This window comes from Vulpes vulpes, unplaced genomic scaffold (genome assembly GCF_048418805.1).
Source record: "Vulpes vulpes isolate BD-2025 unplaced genomic scaffold, VulVul3 Bu000000756, whole genome shotgun sequence".
Taxonomy (NCBI): Eukaryota; Metazoa; Chordata; class Mammalia; order Carnivora; family Canidae; genus Vulpes; species Vulpes vulpes.
Window position 1 is genome coordinate 123,129 of NW_027325687.1, and position 21,272 is coordinate 144,400.

The 21,272-nt window shown below is 38.5% G+C and overlaps 1 protein-coding gene and 1 long non-coding RNA gene across 5 annotated transcripts in view; one reads left to right on the top strand and one right to left on the bottom strand.

Annotated features, from left to right (window-relative positions):
* Nucleotides 1-9,679: 9,679 nt before the first annotated feature.
* On the bottom strand, nt 9,680-20,464 carry LOC140596620 (small ribosomal subunit protein uS11). Of its 3 annotated transcripts, XM_072745130.1 has the most exons (3): nt 18,707-18,977; nt 18,415-18,540; nt 9,680-10,527 (listed from the first exon to the last, which is right to left on the bottom strand). In XM_072745130.1, the coding sequence occupies exons 2-3, from the start codon at nt 18,468-18,470 to the stop codon at nt 10,062-10,064; spliced, it is 522 nt and encodes a 173-aa protein (XP_072601231.1). In that variant the 5' UTR covers nt 18,471-18,540; nt 18,707-18,977; the 3' UTR covers nt 9,680-10,061. The 3 variants fall into 3 exon arrangements, with proteins under 3 accessions (XP_072601231.1, XP_072601234.1, XP_072601233.1); XM_072745133.1 differs by lacking the exons at nt 18,415-18,540; nt 18,707-18,977 and adding an exon at nt 20,323-20,464; XM_072745132.1 differs by lacking the exon at nt 18,415-18,540 and having other exon boundaries at nt 18,707-18,958.
* LOC140596621 (uncharacterized) overlaps nt 18,828-21,272 on the top strand; it is a 41,555-nt gene continuing 39,110 nt past the window's right edge. For both annotated transcript variants that reach the window (XR_011998512.1, XR_011998511.1), the window contains exon 1: nt 18,828-18,966. This is a non-coding gene — a long non-coding RNA (uncharacterized lncRNA). The remainder of the gene's footprint in view (nt 18,967-21,272) is intronic.

A 21,272-nucleotide genomic window follows, 5' to 3' on the forward strand; every position in this document is an offset into this window, starting at 1 on the left:
TTTGTTTTCGATTTGATTTTCATTTCGATTGATTATTTTCGTTTCGATTTCATCATTTTCTATTCTATTCGATTATTTTAGTTACTATTTGATTACTTTCGATTCGATTCCATTATTTTCATGTCGATTTGATTATTTTGGTTTCGTTTCTATTATTTTCGTTTCGATTGATTATTTTCGATTCGATTTGATTATTTTTGATTCAATTTGATTATTTTTGTTTCGATTTGATTATTTTTGATTCGATTTGATTTTTTTCATGTCAATTTGATTTTAGTTTCGATTTGATTATTTTCAATTCGATTTGATTTTTTTCATGTCGATATGATTTTAGTTTCGATTTGATTATTTTCGATTCGATTTGATTTTTTTCATGTGGATTTGATTATTTTGGCTTCGATTTGATTTTCATTTCGATTGATTATTTTCGTTTCGATTATGTTTTTATTCGATTCGATTATCTTCATTTTGATTCGATTATTTTCGTTTCGATTCAATTCCATTCCATTCGATATTTATCAATTCGATGCGATTTGATTTTCTTCAATTCGATTCGATTCCATTCCATTTTTTTCATTTCGATTTGATTATTTTTCTTTTGACTGCATTCTTTTTATTCCATTCGATTATTTTCGTTTTGATTCGATTTTCATTTCGATTGGATTATTTTTGTTTCAACTCAATTATTTTCGTTTCAACTCGATTGTTTTTGATTCGATTCGATTATTTTCGTTTCAATTCGAATTTTTAAATCGATTCGTTTATTTTCACTTCGATTTGATTATTTACATTTCGATTCAATTATTTTCGATTCGATTCGATTATTTTCATTTCGATTCGATTATTTTCGATTCGACTCGATTATTGTTGATTTGATTCGATTATTTTGGTTTCAATTTGATTACTTTTGATTCTATCTGATTATTTTCGTTTCGATGTGATTATTTTCGATTCAATTCGATTATTTTCATGTTGTGTGATTATTTTGGTTTCGATTATTTTCGTTTTGATGCGATTTTTTGTTTCGATTCGATTATTTTCGTTTCGATTATGTTTTTATTCAACTCGGTTATCTTCATTTCGATTCGATTATTTTCATTTCGATTCGATTTTTTTCGATTCGATTCGATTCCATTCCATTCGGTTTCTATTGATTCGATGAGATTTGATTTTCTTAGATTCGATTCGATTCCTTTTTTTTATTTCGATTTGATTATTTTTGTTTAGATTCTATTCTTTTTATTCCATCCGATTATTTTCGTTTCGATTCGATTATTTTCATGTCGATTCGATTATTTTGGTTGCGACTCGATTATTTTCGTTTCTATTTTATTATTTCGATTCGATTATTTTCATGTCGATTTAATTATTTTGGTTTCAACTCGATTATTTTCACTTCCACTTGATTTTTTTCATTTCGATTCGATTATTTCCTATTCAATTTGATTATTTTCGATTCGATTTGATTATTTTAGTTTCGATTTGATTATTTTTGATTCGATTCGATTATTTTCATGTGGATTTGATTATTTTGGTTTCAATTCGATTATTTTTGTATCGATTGATTATTTTCGTTTTGATTCGATTATTTTCTATTCGATTCGATTATTTTCATGTCGATTCAATTTGTTTCTTTTGTATTCGAATTTTTTCGATTCGATTCGATTATTTTCTTTTCAATTCGATTTTTCTCGTTTCGATTCATTATTTTTGTTTCGATTCGATTATTTTCTATTCGATTTGATTATTTTCATGTCGATTTAATTCGTTTCTTTTTGATTCGAATTTTTACGTTTCGATTCGATTATTTTCTATCCGATTCGATTATTTTCATGTCGATTCAATTCGTTTCTTTTCAATTCGAATTTTTTCGATTCGATCCGTTTATTTTCTTTTCGATTCGATTATTTTCGTTTCGATTCGATTATTTTCATTTCGATTTGACTTTTCTCATCTCGATTCGATTATTTTCATTTCTATTTGATTATTTTCGATTTGATTATTTTTGATTTGATTTTTTTCGCTTCTACATGATTTTTTCGTTTCGATTCATTTATTTTCGTTTCGATTCAATCATTATTGTTTTGATTCATTTATTTTCGTTTCGATTCGATATTTTCGATTCAATTCGAATCGATTTTTTCGATTCGATGCTATTCGATTGGATTTTTTTCTTTTCGATTCGATTATTTTTGTGTTTCAATTTGATTTTTTTTCGTTTCAATTCGATCATTGTCGTTTTGATTATTTATTTTCGTTTCGATTCAATTATTTTAATTTCGATTCGGTTATTTTCGTTTCGATTTGATTATTTTCTATTCAATTAGATTATATTCGTTTCGATTTGATTATTTTTAATTTGATTTGATTTTCGTTTCGATTGATTATTTTCATTTCGATTCGATTATTTTCTATTCGACTTGATTATTTTCGATTCGATCAATTATTTTCATGTGGATTTGAATATTTTGGTTTCGATTCGATTATTTTCATTTCAATTGATTATTTTCGTTTCGATTTATTTTCTATTCGATTTGATTTTTTTCGATTCAATTCAATTCGTTTCTTTTCTATTCGAATTTTTTCGATTCAATTTGATTATTTTCAGTTAGATTTGTTTTAGATTCGATTCAATTATTTTTGATTCGATTTGATTTTTCTCATTTCGTTTTGATTATTTTCGATTCGATTTGATTTTTTTCGATTCAATTCAATTCGCTTCTTTTTGATTCAATTATTTTCGTTTCTATTTGATTATTTTCGTTTCGATTTGATTATTTTTATTTCGATTAGATTATTTTCGATTCGATTTAATTATTTTCGCTTCTACTTGATTTTTTTCATTTCGATTCGATTATTTTGGTTTCGATTTGATTATTTTCGATTCGATTATTTTCATATCGATTTGATTATTTTGGTTTCGATTCCATTATTTCCGATTCGATTTGATTATTTTAGATTCGATTTGATTATTTTCGATTCGATTCGGTTATTTTCATTTCCATTTAATTAGTTTGGTTTCGATTAGATTATTTTCGCTTCTACTTGATTTTTTTCATTTCAATTCGATTATTTTCTATTCGATTTGATTTTTTTCGATTCGATTCAATTCGTTTCTTTTCGATTCGAATTTTTTGATTCGATTCGTTTATTTTCGTTTTGATGTGATTATTTTCGATTCGATTCGATTATTTTCATTTTGATTGATTATTTTGGTTTCGATTCGATTATTTTCGTTTTGATGCGATTTTTTTCGTTTCGATTCGCTTATTTTCGTTTCGATTATGTTTTTATTCGATTCGATTATCTTCGTTTTGATTCGATTATTTTCGTTTCGATTCAATTCCATTCCATTCGATATTTATCGATTCGATGCGATTTGATTTTCTTCAATTCGATTCGATTCCATTCCATTTTTTTCATTTCGATTTGATTATTTTTCTTTTGATTGTATTCTTTTTATTCCATTCGATTATTTTCGTTTTGATTCGATTTTCATTTCGATTGGATTATTTTTGTTTCAACTCAATTATTTTCGTTTCAACTCGATTGTTTTTGATTCGATTCGATTATTTTCGTTAATGATATCCTGAAACATGAAAACACTAACTGACAGCCTACCTATGTCAGTTTTCTTACAGAGAAGTGTATTAAGCAAACAATTTCTTTTCAAGGAAATCTATCTTATTTCTTTTGTGTTAAAGCTTAATTCAATTTTTAGCATTTCTTTTTTTTTTTTAATTTTTTTTTTTTTTTAATTTATGATAGTCACAGAGAGAGAGAGAGAGGCAGAGACACAGGCGGAAGGAGAAGCAGGCCCCATGCACCGGGAGCCTGATGTGGGATTCGATCCCGGGTCTCCAGGATCGCGCCCTGGGCCAAAGGCAGGCGCCAAACCGCTGCGCCACCCAGGGATCCCAATTTTTAGCATTTCAAATAATTAAAATGTTTTCCTTGAGCTTCTGTATTTTATGACTTTTTGATATGACATCAACTCAAATTGTACAAAATTTTACCACTTTAAATTCTGACTCAATAATAGTAAGAATTTTGGAAAATGAAAAAGCCAGGTACAGAGCCTTTTAAAGCACATAGTAACATAAAGATTTCATATTATCTTAAATGTTAAAAAAAGGGAAGTTGTACAGTATGATAAAAGTTAACTGCTTAGAAGAAAGTTTTTTCTGCTGTATGAAAATACTGCTGAAAACAAACATGTAAGATCACTATAAACTTAGCTGGTTAATAAAAAGTAATGCTACTAGAATACTGTATCTTACCTAATGCACTTATTGAATGAAAGTGTTTTAAGAAGTCACTGAGACACAAAGATGACAGAACAGCACCACCTAGTTCTCTATATAAAAGTTTAAAATATGTATGCATCTCTGACTTACTTCAGAGAACTGAATATACTCTCAAAAATAAGTCATTTAATATAAAACTATATGCTTGCAAATTATTACCTGCAACAGAGCATTTACTTCAATTGCTTTGATTTTAACGTTTCATTTAAAAGAAAAAGCAAAATTAAAGATAACAGTTAAGCTGAGGTTTTTTAGTTGTGCAAGGCACTGCATTCTGTAATCCAGATAAGTAAATCTCTAAGTAGACTAACTGTACATGCTTGACCACCACCATTATGATTTCCAAAAGTATATATCTTTTTTTTTTTTTACTCTATCTACTACAAGATATATATATCATCTACCCCGGGGACACCGATGGACAATAAATAATAATATAAAAACACCATATGACCTGTTAGGAATATGACCTCATGTGCATGTTGAGGTCATCAATCAAAGTTAAATACTAAAAGAAATAATATAAAGATATCGAGAATATTTGTATCCCACTCATTATTTTACATATTCCAACATTTCACACAACTGTATATACAATTCATTTTATTTTTAAAGTTTTTAAGTGGTATTCTCATCTATTCTCCAGCTTTATTTATCAGGTGATTCTTATTTCAGCCATATTCAGGGCAGCTTGAGCAGGAGGAAATATTTCAAGAACAACATTTCATCGGCAGTCTCGAGAAGCCATATACTAGTAGCACAGGTTTTAATCAGGCACAATGTAGTATTGTAATATAAGCAAGGGACAGAGTTTTAATATATATGACACAGTATAAGGAGCATTGTTTCTGGATAGGACACCTTAAAAATGTTTTCCCTGAGGCATCAGCAGCTCTTTAAATGACTGTCACTGGTAACATCAGAATTGCTCAAGCAGAACTTCAGCTCTAAAAAAACTAAATATTGTTGCTTGTTACATAGATTCTTCTCACAGACCTCTTCTCCCCTACATTCCCTCTGCTGACCTGGTCATCTACTGTTCTGGCCCACTGAGCCTTTATGAAATTAAATGAATCATCCTCTTGAACAAATCAGTTAGAATAGACCATGCTTGAATATTTCTTGTTCACTTGTCAGCTTCTTTCAAGTTGTATTAATAAAAAAAAAGAAAGAAACTGGAATCATACTGAGAATGTTTTCAGGATAAACAACTGGAGGAAATGAGAGCTCTTTAGGCCAAACTTAAATAAAAAAAAAATGTTAAAAGCTCAGTGAGGCTTATAGTAATGCTCTTAAATCAGTGATTTCATATTTTCATTGATACATCCACATTAGGTAACTATTGAAAACATATTACTATAAAAATGGATTTTTTATTTTAGAAAATAAGCTAGGGTGTTACATATTTTTGTGTAACTAGTGTCTCAGCTACTAGACTATTAACCCCATGAGGGTGGAAACCGTTTTCCACCTTGTTACTGTGTATATCTAACATTTAAAACAGTGCCTGCAAGTAGATATTGGTTTAAAAAAATTAAACAGTGAATGAGTAAGTTATGCTTAAGAAAACCAAAGCCTATGAAGAATAAAATGATTATAGAAATTTACACATGCACACATTGAATAATGCACAAAAGCAAAATTCAATTTAAAATTGAAACAGTCTATTTTCTTATAATAAAAATGGCTAATGGAATGAGAGCTGGTGTTGTATGAAAGTGATGAATCACTGAATTCTGCTTCTGAAACCAATGTTGTGCTGTATTACTACCTATAATTTAAGTAAAAAATTTAAAGAGAAAAAAAATAAAATAAAGGACTAACAGCAAAAATTTACTAATTTTTGAAGTTGATATCTACGGATGTAATTTCATGAGAAAGGCATGTATGACCCAAGCTCAGGCTGATGACTACAAAACTAATTCATAAAACTCATTGACAGAGACAGAAAGCTCTGAAATTTATGTAGACATATGTATCAGAATAAAAATCTCTTTACAGTGTAAAATCTTAACTGAATAATGCACGGGTAGATATCAAAAATTAAATTTTAGTAAAAGGTATTTTTTAAGACTACACAGTGAATGTTACACTGTGTTACAAACTATTTTTAGGTGGAAAGTGAAAAGAGATATGCCATTTCTGTAGTCTTCAATCATCCATAATATTCTTCTACAACCCATGACCAAAGAATGAGTGTGATTCCAGTTTCTCAGTCTACAGAAGAAACTGCAGAAGTAACTTGCTTGGTTACTGGGTGTCTCGGTCAGTTAAGCATCTGACTCTCGATTTTGACTGGGGTCATGATTTCAGGGTTGTGAGATCAAGCCCCCCATTGGGCTAACGCTGGAGATGGAGCCTACTTAAGATTTCCTCTCTCCCTCTCCCTCCCCCTCACACAGAAAAGAAGAAAGCAAAAGAAAGTAACTCGCCCAAGGTCTCTAAAATAGTGGCATGGTGTAGATGAGAACTGAGGCCTTTTCATTCCTACCATTATGTCTTGCTGCTGCAGGGCACTTCCAAAATTCAGAGTTTGAGTTAGTCCAGCGATATCTCCTCGCTGTACAGAATATGGAACCTACCACCACGAGGCCAGAGTCTTTACTGTGCCTCCACGCTAGCAGTAGTTTGGCATGGCTGCTGCGTATGTTCTCCTGAAGGATCAGGGCTGTGATTCATGCCTCCTCCCCTGTCACAAGTTACTCCCATTCTCTGTTCAGTCCCCCAAGATGATATGAAAGTTTTCAGAGGAAATTATCTCTAACACCTGATCAAGTTTACTACTGGCTTGTGATAAGACCATCATTAAATGATAGGAAGACTGTCTTCCCAACTTGTCCACACCCATCCATCAAACAAAGTTGTGGTATTACAAAATACACTTTCAGGCTGTCCTGTCCTTCAAGGATAACTTGATGTTCTGCTTTGTTGGTCGTCTGTACTTGTGGAGCCAATAAAATTCGGTAAAGCGAAGTGAAGGTTTAAAATAAATCTGACCTTACTGAACTCTACTAGATCTCTAAAAAACTATGAACTTATCACTGTATCAATACTTTCATCTTAGCTATTCCACGGAAGTGAAAGGATAGGGAGGATTGAAGTTTCAGAATACGATTAGTCTTACCTCACCCATAGCATTTTTATGTTTAAAGAAAAAAATGCAGGCCAATGGGCATGAAACTATCATATGTAAATTTTACTTGGCCTTTTAAAGATATGTTTTTTATATTAAAACTAGATATATAACTTTATATATTAAAAATATATAATTTTTACTGAACACACTTCATTTTCATGCTAGTTAGCATCAGGTCTTTCCATAAAGACATTGTTCAGTATTCTTTTGAAGAATATAACGGATATTGTTTTTAATTTGGTGACTCTGGACAAAAACTTTGGCCTGAAATGCTTTCCTTCTATCAAATTAAAAAAATTCATTTTCTGAGTGGGTCATTATGACTAAAACTCTTGAGAAATAAACAGGTATAACTCTTCCTCACATTTCCAGTGTTTCTGATATTAAGTGGTTACACATTAAAAAATCATGTCACTTCTAAAAATGGATTTACAAGAATATTCTCTATATAATAAAAATTCAGTAACATATTATAATATTTTTTTCACCATAACAGGGAAACAGTCAACAAAAACTGCTTCTGAATCTACCTTCCTGTTTATTCCCTAGGCTCTGTAAAGTCAGTCAGTAAGGGCCGAACCGAAGCCACATTAGAAGGTTATTCTGCAGCTGTTGCATCACATTGACAGTCACAGTTTAACATAAAGAAGATTCTAAGTACAGCAGCTATGGGTGAATATAATTCTTAATATCAACTCCATAAAGTGGTAACAACATTTAATAAATTGAACTAGTTTAATCTGCTTGGGATATTTTTATTTACTGAATGTGCATTTCTACACAATGACGATAGAGTGATTTCAGCACCTTCCATCAGGTAAATCTTTTTTTTTTTAAATTTTTTATTTATTTATGATAGTCACAGAGAGAGAGAGAGAGAGGCAGAGACATAGGCAGAGGGAGAAGCAGGCTCCATGCCCCGGGAGCCCGATGTGGGATTCGATCCCAGGTCTCCAGGATCGCGCCCTGGGCCAAAGGCAGGCGCCAAACTGCTGCGCCACCCAGGGATCCCCCATCAGGTAAATCTTACGTTAGCCTAGTCAATAATACCTTTTCAGATGCCCAAAGTCATGAAACAGTTAAAAATCCAAAAGATATCAAGAAATTGATTTTCTAAATTTGAAGAAAAATTCTATGGCTTTAAAGAAAAGCTATATTTCCCTGGGACTTTTAAGAAAAAGCATTCTTAAAACACTTTATGTGGCATTAAAGTCACTACGAATTGTAGAAAGTCTTTTTTCCCTTGGTGTTCAGCTCCCAGTAAGTATATTTAAATTCTCTTCAAAAAGCAGTTAATATTCCCATCCTACCACCCACGGTCTTTCAAAATGCTAAAAGGGAAATAAATCAAATTCAACCACAGCAAACATGTGTCTTCAATTGCAGAAGTATGACTAAGTATCAAGAAAAACCCCAAAACATTTAGGATTTTCTTTAAAAGGCCTTTCAAATAAAATGGATGTAATCTTCCCAAGTCAAATTAAGTGAAGTGCACCCTGAATCCATACTTCAGAGAAGATTCCCAGAACATCTACTCCACAGCTTTGGCAATAACAAAAGCAGGTCAGTCCCCACTGATAATCTGGCAGATCAAGGTCAGTTTGTAATTCCTCTTTGTTCATACATTTATCCGGAAATACTGGTTACTCTAAGTAGAACAGTAAGATGATTTGGTTTCATGTTTACCTAAAGCCATCATCAGGAATATTTGGAGGGCTACAGATAGAAATCTTTAATAAGTAAAGAAAAAAAAAAAAAAAAAAGACAAGGGGTTATGATGCCCGGAGAAATCAGGGAGATTCAAAGCTATGAGATGAATGTTTTCAGTGCAAATTCGAATTGCTTGCCCTAATTGAAAGCAATGGTCTCATAGTTTTGTGAAGGATGTCATTATTCAGAATTGTTTGTGTTTCTTAGTAGCCATTTTTTTGTACTCTCTCTGTACCTTAAATACGAATAAACATTCATTGCAAATATTTATTCTATTCAGAATAGTGTATTGGCACTTTGGCAGTTATAACATAAATACTTAAATATTATTTGGATCCAAGTAAAGAGATGTGTCAGGATTAAATGGATTGGAAGAGAACTAATCAATCAGTAGAATGAAAACATTAAAAAAAAAAAAAAAAAAAAGACACAGACCAGACCTTAGATTAAGCACTTGAAATAAAATGAAGAATAAGACCCTGTACTTTATGGGTTTATAATCCAGTAGAACAAACAGACAGATAAATACCAAACATTCAAAATACTATAATAAAAATACACAAAGGGGTTATATAGATCACAGCACAGACAAAATAAAATGTTTCAAATATCAAGGGCAGATGGCATTCTTTTGTCTACTTAAACACATCAGATGTTGGCCAAAATTTTTCTTAATAAAAAACTCCAGTGAGTTACTGGAGACCAGTATTTTTTTAAACTATCATTAATAATAATGTGGCTTTCAAATAATAATGTGGCTCAAATAATGTGCTTACAAAGTTTCAAAGTTTTTTTTTTTTTTTTTTTTTTAGCTTACACAAAGGCAATTTATTAACAATTTTCTGTTAAACTATTTTCAAACTATTTTCAAACTATTTTCAAACTATTTTCAGTTTGAAGAATCCTGTTCACAGACGGCGACCACGGCGACCCCCCTTCCTGCGGGTGCTATCGGAGGGGATGGGGGTGACGTCCTCAATCCGCCCAATCTTCATTCCTGAGCGGGCAAGGGCTCTGAGGGCTGACTGGGCCCCAGGTCCAGGGGTCTTGGTTCTATTTCCTCCTGTGGCTCGGAGTTTGATGTGGAGAGCAGTGATACCCAGCTCCTTGCACCTCTGGGCTACATCCTGGGCAGCCAACATGGCAGCGTAGGGAGAAGACTCATCTCGGTCAGCCTTCACCTTCATCCCACCAGTTACACGACAGATGGTTTCCTTGCCAGAAAGATCAGTGACATGGACAAAAGTGTCATTGAAGGATGCAAATATGTGGCAGACACCAAACACATTTTCTCCTTCAGCAACTTGAGGTCCAAGGCTGATGACCTGTTCTTCCTTCTTTTCCTTCCCCTTACGAGGTGCCATTTCTGCGCGTCTTCAAAACAAAAATTGGTTAAAATTGTTAGTATATATCAAAGTTAGTTAGTATATACAAAATGCTTTTGATTGCAGTAGTCATAAATAAAAGAAAAAAGTGTACTTACAAGTCAAACTGAAGTTTTCTGATGATATGACACATAGGCCAATGCAAGTCAAAAGGTACAATTAAGATAAGTATGCCTTCAAACTCGTGCAATGCAGGAAAATATCCTCCATATAAGTGGTGACATGTACTAAATGAGCCAATTCTTATAACCATCCCTCCACAAATGAAGTCCCTATTTAAAAAACATCTGTCTTTCTTTCTCTTTCTCTCCTCTTCCTCTGTTGGGTTCAATGTCCCTATATAGTTTCACAGTTGTTCAAATTGCATCCAAAACAAAAATCGAAAAAATCATGTCTCAGATTTGACAGTGCACTGACATTTGGCAGCCCATGCAGTTGAAGGCAATTAATACTATCTAAAAATCTATAGCCTCAAATAATAACCAGCGTAACTTGAAGATCCCACCACAGCAAATGTGTTAACGGACTAGTTATGGAATAGAGTATTGATTTAGGAACAATTTTTGATTCTTGTTTTGAGAGAGTGAAAGGGACAATCCCTATTCAAGATAAGGGATACACATTTTCACTCATTATTTTATTTCATTCCCAGGCCAAAGAACTACTTAGAAATAACAGATACTGTATTATGTATCACAATGGTGAATTTCATTCTGCCTTGGCAGGGTAACTAGTAAGTGTAGAATGTAGCTGCTTGCTATACTGGAGTCATGGGTATATAATTGCCTTCAGAAACATCCTTCTCTGAATACCACCTACACATTAATACATGACGGTGAACTTACAGCCACACTCCTGTTCTATCCCACATGATCCTTGAAAAGGCTTTGAAATGAGGCCACGTGCATAATTAAGGCACAGTGAATACCACAGTACATGTAACAAGCTAGAGTATTATGAATCCTTAGGGGAACCTCATAGAACTAATACATTTTCTAAAGGAAGCTGCACATGAGTAAAGAGGGCCCAAAATGCTAATTAGATCCTCTCAGTGAAAGCTATATTAAAGTTGATTCTTGAATCCTGAAGTTGGGCACAGAATGGAACATTTGTATACAGAAACACTGAAGGGGGGGGGGGAAGAATTTGACATAAAAGCCCCTCAATAGATGGTTTACACAATTCATGAGAAAATAAATAATACAAAATAAACAAAATAACAGTGGGAGAATGTCAACCCTCCTGAAAGGGTTAAGTATGAGAACAGATTTCCTATTAGAAAGGGATTATGTAACAACAGAGGGAAATACTCACCCTAGCATATGCTAATTTAGTCAGCTTTGCCAGGTGTTTCTGTGTGTTTGGCTGGCTGACTCACCTTCCTTGCCTCTCCTTTTTGCCATTTCATTATGAAAGTAAGGAGTTTGAACTCTCACAAAACGCAATAATAGCAATAACAAAAACAAGCAAAAGCACATTATATGAGTTTTATCCTTGCTAAAACATTGGGGTATGCATTGTGGAGGTCAAAAGGAAAATCACCCAAACTGTATGTATTCAGCACATAGGCTTTAGCAAATCTCCCTTTCTTGAACCACTCTTCATTCCTCATTAATTACTTTTAATAGGTCTTTCAGGTTAGGAGTATGGTCGGGACTGGGGGGATATTATATTCCTGGACAGTGCAAAGGAAGCTGAGTTACTGTGTTACTCAGACTTCAAAATAGAAAATAGAGAGCAGGGATCCCTGGGTGGCGCAGCGGTTTGGCGCCTGCCTTTGGCCCAGGGCACGATCCTGGAGACCCGGGATCGAATCCCACATCAGGCTCCCGGTGCATGGAGCCTGCTTCTCCCTCTGCCTGTGTCTCTGCCTCTCTCTCTCTCTCTCTCTCTCTCTCTCTCTCTCTCTGTGACTATCATAAGTAAATAAAAAATTAAAAAAAAGAGAAAATAGAGAGCAGCAAAGGAGTGACAATTAGACAAGCTTATTGTATATTTTTTGTTTGCTTTTTAACACAAATATTCTAACCATCTCTCATTTCAACCTAAATCTACTACTTAAGATTGGAAAGTAGGGGGCATATAAGGTATGAGAATGAATGGAAGATACGTAGGTGTCATGGGCATTTTCCCCCAGAGGGGATAGAGGACAAGCTAACATCAAATATGAATTCATTAAGAGAGTAAAAATGTATTTTACACACCATAAATTTGAGTTTGGATGTTTAAGTAAACCTTAAGGGAGTCACTTGCATTTTGAAAGGCAAACACTTTTAACAAAGAAGCCAAAAATATTTCTCTATAAGAACAAATTAATTGTTTTTTATAAATCATACTGAATCAATATAACAGCTATACACTTAACAGTTGGCAGCACATGCTTGTCAGGAAAGGTGCTTTCTTGCTCTATTCCCAAAGATGACTTTAGATAAACAATGAGTGCGCCGTTACTGTAAATAAGCCATCATCAAAAACATAAAATTGTTAGGGGATCAATTTGACCAATAAGAACTGTTGCTTTCTTAATGTGAAGTGATTTGCACTACTTGATCATACTTAGCTCTGAGATTTTTTTATTTCTCAAAGCAAAATACAAAATAATACAAAATAAACAAAATAACAGTGGGATAAAATATTTATTTTATTTAAAAATAAACAAAATAACAGTGGGATAAAATATTTATTTTATTTAAAAATAAACAAAATAACAATGGGATAAAATATTTATTTTATTTAAAAATAAATATTTTTATTTTCTAATCTCTAATGACCTCTGCATCTAGCCCCCAGAATGACTGTTTATCGCTAAATTGGAGCTTCCTGTTCAGCATTCAAGTGGCTGAAAGATAATTTAAAGATTCAAGTAAAAACTATTTGTTGACTTAGAGTTATATCAAATGTTGAATAATGACTGTCTTAATATTTACTTCAAAGACCTCTAAAATAGAATGTAAATAATTAGTAGCCAGCCCTCTCTAAGGCAGATCCCTTTACAACTTCAGCCCTGTGTCTATTCGTGTAGTGGAAGGGTCTCATTACTTAGTTTCATAAGCACAAAAGAAGATTCAGAATAGATGCTCAGCTCTATCACAAATTCAGAAATGTATATCTTGCTTGTGTGTTTTTAAGGGGAAACGTTAATCATTGTTAAAGCCTAAGAAAATTTATTCAAAAATATACTTTTTAACCCTCATAAAAAGGGTAAGAGAAAATAACTGAGTGCAAAGAAAACAAACTCTTGCCTTTTCCTCACATCACATCCCATCCCTGACAGCTCCCAAATTATAAAGATACTGAAGAAACCCCCCCCCCCCCTTTAAGTAGTACCAGCCCTAATCCAGAGGCAGCCCATCCAGGTGCCTTCCTGAAGTTTTAGCAACAAAAAGCATTCTGTTTGTGATAAGAAAACCATTTCCCCCCACTCCCTGATTGGAATGTCCCTGAATAGGTTCATGTTGACCTGAGAAATCGATAACCTGAATGCTATGCTACTGCCAAGGTTCTTTTGTCTTTAAGAGGTTTTTTTTTTTTTTTCTTTTACCTTTAAAAGATGCCTGTAATTGCTAATTGGGCTCTCTTCCTCCTGGGAGGCAGAGAGCCCATTTGCACAAACGTTCAATAAACCCTCTTGCTAATTGCATCTGCCTGTCTGGGGTCAGAGTCACCTGGACACGTTGGCACCCGTGAGCCAGGGTCCAACAACTTAAAAAAGTTTAAGTGCTGACATATTATGAAGAGATGCAGCTACTTAAGTCCATTAGGACATACCTATTCATGCCAACACTATTTATTATGTATCTACTAAATTGAGAATAAGAAGATTGCACAGATGACAAAGGCTCAGGGCTTGCCCTCAGGAAGCTTAAGTTTAGTAGTCATTGGGCACTAGAGCTGTTCTAGGAGGACCAAAAAACCAATACCTGCCAATTCCACAAAGAACTCTAACTTCAGCTTTTGAGTTTGGCTTCCTCAGTTTGTGATTTCTCACCACTTCCTCAGCCTACTAAGCCAGCTGTTACACATTGGGTGGTTTTGCCAAGGTTATTCAATGAGCCTATTAAAATGAGGACGCCTTCTCAATAAATCTCGTGGAACGCACATCAGTGTTATCAAATAAAACATCAATACGATAGGTCTATTTATATTATGAATGTACCCCAAATCCTTCATAATAAATAAACCTTACTTGTCTCAACCATCTGATACCCCATAGATTTCTCATTTTAAAAAGAAAATTAATATTATTTGATATTGATTTTACGTCACTTTAAAATGCATGACTCACATTTCTTCCAGCATTTTTGTACTTCCATTTGCTCCTTAAGTAATTCAAGTAATTTTTTTCATTAAAAAAAAAATGGCATCTCACTATTTCAACGTGGGGCAAATAGTTCTCAAGTATCTGATCTTTCAGGGGAGAAAGCAGAAAGAGGCCTCTCAATCAATGCTTACTTTGGTCATGTTATGCTCCCACAGTTCTAATAGTTGTAGAAATGGTGAAGACAATGAAGTAAGTTTCCATATCTTGATAGAAAATCTGCCCAGAGACTCCCCATATTTGCAGGGAGATTTTCCTAATTACTAAGTGTTTGGGGTTTGACCATTTAAATCATAGTCTTTGGCTCTTATGTACAGATTCTACTCTTTAAAGTTTCAGTTGTTAATCAAGAAAGGGAGGAATAGGGTTCTTGCATTCAACATAAGAAATGAGCTCAACAAGACTAAGGCTATTACAAATAGAAGGAAATGAATGGGAGAGAGAGGCTTTTGAGAAGCATTAAGTTATCAGTATTTTATTAAGTGTATGTAGGTGTGTTTGTACTTTATAATACACTTTCTAAAAATGTAAGGGGAAGTTTATGTTCAGTGTATTCACTGAGGCAAGTACTATGCATGTCCAATTGACCTTCAATTTGAAAGTCTTTCTAAAATAACAGATCATTCATCAAAATATCTCATGGAAAATAAAACAAGACAAAACCAAACACTAAAATCCCAGTATTTGTGTTGGATGTGTTTTTCTGTAAGACTAAATCTAAAAAGGAAACAAAGTTCTCAACAAAATCTCTATGTATGTCTATTTTCTGGTTGTATTTTTGTCCTTTCTTCTTTGCCCTTTCTAGGACCGTTTTCTTGTGCTAAACAAGACAGTCTCCATCTTTGCAGTGCCCCCTCAGGCATGGAAAGGGGACACAGCTTCAGCCAGGGTTAGCAATTGAACTGGATCTGCTCTGTAACCAAGAGAGGTTTTAGTTCCAGGTGGCAAGCTTTTGCACGCCTCCTTCTAAAGAAATTCATTTCTCTAAACTGTTCTGTACCCTCATTCCAGATTTTTCCCCTACCTGTGATGGAGGAAAATAAACAAGGATGCCCCATAAACTAACACAGAAGCAAATTTTTGTTATCTAGTCTAGTCTATCTAGTCTATACATTGCGAGTTGTGCTTTGGTCAGAAACATATTTATTTCCTTCTAATGATTCATTTTCATTTCCTAAGAATCCACTGAAGACAAAATGGTAGATTTTTAGAATAGTACTATTTTTTTTAACTTATTTTATCATTGACTTGATTCTCACCACTGGCTCATTAACTTTACATATTAACAAGCCAAAAGGTTGATTTTGCTTCCCAGAAAGAGTAAAATATTGGTGACAATATAAAACACAGAGAAGATACGTTCAAATGAGTCTTCTTGTCTAAAATAAGGCATAGTGCAAGAAAGGGGATAATAATAGAAATGCTAAATTAATTGATCAGTATTACTTAAGTCACAGATACCACCATAGTTCCGATAAAGCTAAAAATAAGAAGCTATAGGCTGCCTATAGCATTTGCCTAGTCATAACTACCAGCAGGCAGAACAGACTCCCTCTAGCCAAAATCAGTTAGTTGCTCACTAGTTCCGCCGCCACCCTTCTTTCTCTGCACATGGAAAGGAAAGACCTGCTAAGTGTTTAATCTGTGTCCAGGAAATAAAGCTTTTCATTTTACAACCTAACCAAGTCCTAATAAAAGTGTAGGATGCTGGGAGAAACAACCTCAACCCTGAAGCAATGTTTTTGGCCAAGAGTAAAACAAGGAAGGCCTGAGCAATTTGTTTGAGCAGGAACTGACAATATCAACAAAGTGCGATGTGTCTGTGGAGCAGTGTTTGATCAATGTGAGGCAGCCATAAACATGAGACTACAATCCAATGGTGCTTTGCACCCCCTCCCCCTCTAGTTTTTTTTTTTTTTTTCCTTTTAAATCCTCTTCTGTCCTTTGGTGTCTTAACATGGCCTGATCTAAGATGCTCATAAGTACACAGACCCTGTTGGGCTGGTGCTTTCTCCCTGGTTGCTGTAGAGGACGCTTATTTATTTATATACTTGGACCTGATGCTGGTGCTGCTGTGGGTTGCAGTGGTGCATTTTCTCTGGCATGCCCACACCCCTTGCACCACCACCTCTAATCTGCTGTGAAAAGCAGCACTTTTTAAATAATTGGCTTACATACTTAATACAAGAGACCCATGTTTTTAATAAAAGAGAATGCAGCTGATGGAATCTCTCCGGGTAGAGAGAGAGAAAATCCTCCTCCAGGCTGAGAGAATGAGACACCAGCAGACAGTTATTTTGCACTGCAGTGAATCCACAATTCATGGGAAATGTTGAAGGCAGAGGAGGCGACCCCCAAGTGCAGTCCTTTGCCCACATGCTCTATAATAAATAATCTCACACCAGCCCAGCAGTGTGTGCAATGACGTGCCGGGGCCAGCACGCACAGATTGGCAGGGAAAACACATCCAGCGGTGTCGAGTTTTCATCGCAATCACCGAATTAACTGATTTCCCCACATCACACTCCCACTACCCTGCGTAGAGAGCACGCGCGCGCGCGCGCACACACACACACACACACACACACACATGCAGAGTTGAGAAATGCAAGTTACTGAGAGGTGAAATAGGGCATCTAGGAACACGTTTCAGCATGGATTAGAGACCCAAGTGATGTGTCAGCCTCCCGGGGTACTTGTGAGAAGGTGGGAGTGCGAATGGTGGGAAATGGGAGGAGGCAGCGTAAGCAGGGAGAAGGCTGCCGGCTTTCTCGGGGATGCTGGCACATTTCATATCTGGAATTTACATTTAACATAAAACACAAAAAAGATGGTAAGAAATACCTCCGCAAGGTCAGTTAGTTAATTCAGAAAAACTCTGTCCACTCTGTTTTCCTTCACATCATAAATATGCATAAATAAAATCCATCCCAGTCCATATCCTGCAAGATAGGAGGCAGGATGCATTCCAAGGACTTGCTGAAAGACGGTTCATTGACCTCATTTAAATCCTCCAAAGGCCAATTGGGTTTTGCACGCCTGCGGTCTACTTGTGTCTTACTTCCAGATTCATTTTACCAAGGGACAAATACATTTGATCAACTTATCCTTCCCACAACTACAGAAATGACGACAGAGGGGTTAGAGGTGGGCAAAGATTTAGCAAGAAATCAAGAGTCACCTAGCTTTGAAAATCCTATAGTCCATCATTTCCCATCCATCCTTCCTGTATCTCACTCCCGCATCCCTGTATGACTCCTCTCTTCAAAGCAACAACTTTCCTCCCCCCGGCCCGGCCCCCCCAGCCCTGGCCTGCCGCCCCCGCCTCACCACCCCCCAAGTGCGCTCTCCCCACGCCCTCCTACTCCGCACATGGCCATTCACTTCATCACCCGCGTCCTCCTCCCCTTCCACAGGGCCCCCTCCTCCTCCTGCAAGAGGGAGGATCTGAGGAAAAGTGCACCCCGGTTCCCCAGCCGCTCTGCATCCAAACCCAGTGATTTGCATCATAACAGCGTTTTGTGCGGTTCCCCCCACCGCGGTCGCAGGGGTTCGTACATTGCACGTGAAAGGACAATATTAATGACGGAAAGAAGCGGCAGGAGCAGAGCCATAGAGAGGTCGGGAATCCGAGGGGAAATCCCTTCGCAGTAAAGTAACTGCTTAGGTGCGTAGATTTCTTTGCTTAAAGAAAAAAGGAAAACAAAAAAAAAGAACAGAGAGGAAAAGAAAACCAGACAGGCTGATTAATTTTAAAAAACAGGCTTGTTGATAAAGTAGCTTTGAGTCTTTTAACTTTTCCCTTCCCCTTTCCCTTGTTTATTTCTTGATTTATTCTCTCTCTCCTTACCCCCTTTTTCTTTTTCTTTTCCTTCTTCCTTTCTCTCGCTCTTTTACATCCCAGACAGTCTCCTCTCCTTTCGGAGGTGCATGACACGTCTCACGACACACCTGCCCCCGGGGATGTCACTGCAGTGCACATGGCGCTGCCGCTGCTGCTGTTCTCGCCGTCTCCGTAGCTCGCTCCCAGGCTCTCACTCACTTTTCAAAGACACACGGATGTGATGGTGGGAAGCAGAGAAAAGAGCAAGGCGACCCGGAAAGGGGGAGGTGAGAGCGAGGAGGAGGGTGGAGAGGGCGGGTCAGGAGCGTGATGTGGGAGGTGGCCGGTGGGGGTGGGTGGGAGGGTGTGATGTTCAGAGAAGGCGCCAAGTGCCCGCCGGAAGGCGGGAGGGGTGGGGGGTGCTGCTGGCGGGGACTGAGTGAGGGATGGAGGCAGCTCAGGTGGGTGAAGAGGCGGAAGGGGCCGCGCACGGGGCTGCCTGCTGGGAGCGCAAGGCTGAGCCAGGGCCGGAGACCCGAGGGCTGGAGCCAACTGCCGCCGCCCCTGCCGCACCGGGGAGTAGGGGGGGGGGGTGCACATCGCCGGGGACTAGGGGACTGGAAGGGGCAGAGTGGAAATGCGGGGTGCAGTGGGCGTGATGGGGAAGGGCGTGAAGCTGATGCTCCCTCGGCGGGGCGGGGATGACCTGGTAGAGGAGCCCGCAGACGCTGTAGAAGCGGAGGACGGCGCCGCGTCTCCAGGTCACGGTCCCTTCTCTAAGGGGCTGGGAAGGAACGAGGGGGCGAGAAGATGCTGGTGACGGGGGCCCCAGAGTGCAGGGGCCGCCGGCGTCCTCCTGGCTGGACCCTCGGTCCCCGCTGCGGTGCTCGAACCCTCGGACCCGGACTGGAGGCAGCAGAAGCGGCAGCTGCGACGCACCCGCAGAATGGGGTTGCGGTGGGCGGAAGAGTGTCTCCTGCTGCTGCTGCTGCTGCTGGTGGTGGTGCAGCCGCGACAGCCCGTCAGGCAGGCACCGGGTCGGAGCTCGCCTTCCCCTCGGCTCGCACCGCAAGTCCCAGAGCCCGCCGGGGCTGCCCGAGCAGGTGGTGCAGGAATCCGGGGTGTTGGAGAAGGTGCAGGCGAGGGCTGCAGGGGTGGGCAGGTCACGGAAGGGAGGGGGGGCAGAGGGGGCGCAGGCAAGCAGCAGCCGCCGCTCGCGCTCGGGGTGTCTCGGGGTCCTGGCAGGGGAGGCGGCGGCGGTGGACGCAGCGCTGGCGGCGGCGGCTCCCGGATGCTCGAGCTGCAGCAGCAGCAGCAGCAGAGGCACCGGCGGCGGCGGCTCCCGGATGCTCGAGCTGCAGCAGCAGCAGAGGCACCGGCGGCGGCGGCGGCGGCGGCGGCGGCGGCAGCAGCTCTACCCAGCGCCAGACCCAAGGGCAAGCTCAGCGCGGCGGAGACCCCGCCCCCACCCTGGCAGGGACAGACACAGCCCCCGGCCAATGGGAGCGCACCCGCCTCCCGGGCCTGGCCAATGAGAGGAGGCGGTGGGAGGAGACAAGCGCCGGGAGAAACCAACTGGCTTCTCAAGGACCCTTGGGGCAGGGAGGACCCGACCCCCGCCCACACCCCTCCCACGGTCTCACCTCCTTGGACACGTCTCGCCCCGACTTCACAGGGGAGACCCTCGCCCGCCTTGACCGCGCCTCGCCCTCAGGAACGGTTCAGCCAATCGCCACCGCGAGGGGGCGGGGTTAGCCACGTCCCCGGCAGGTTCTGGGATCCGTGGGGCCTGGGCCAGATCCTGGGTGCGAGGTGCTTGTGCGCATGCGGACTCCGAGAGCAGATGGTGGCTGCACCTGCCCACGCACCAGCTGCAGCACATTCTCCAACGCTCTCAGCAGCAAAGGGAGAGAGGGCAGGGGGCGGGGGGAGGCTAAGTGTAGGGAGCGGCGCACCTGCCTGCCTGCAGCATCACTCACCAGAGTTCATATTTTACCTTACGTTGCCAAGATGCCCTGTCCAGCAGTGAGGAACCCTATAATTCCCAATCTCTGTGTCACTTTCAAGTGAGGATTAAAGATAGGCATGAGTTTTCTACACACTCCCTTTTCACATCTTTACAATCTTTGCTCCTACGTGTTCCAGATAAGGAAGAGGGCTGCTGATCTCTACATAAGACTTTCCCGAAGCAGCTATGTCAGAGGTTTCCAAGACTATCACCAGATTCAGTGATTTGCTAGAACCCACAGGGCTCAGAAGTTCTTGTACACATAATTATGGCTTATTACAGCAAATGGACAAAAAGCAAAGTGATTTTTTATAAAGCAAAATGATTAAAGGAAAATAGTACATGGGGCAAAGTCTGAAGGAATCCAGATGTAAGCTCCCGAAAGTTCTCCCTCAGTAGAGGACATGGTTAATTTCCCTAGCAACAAGATGAGGAAACCTGCTTGAAGTATTGTCTACCAGTGAGGTCACCTGAGCCTACAACACCAAGGCTTTTATTGGTGGTCCACCACGTAGGTATATAGCCATTGCCTACAAGACCAGTTTCTGAGGCTCCAGAAACCCAGGAGAACAGGTGTTCACCATA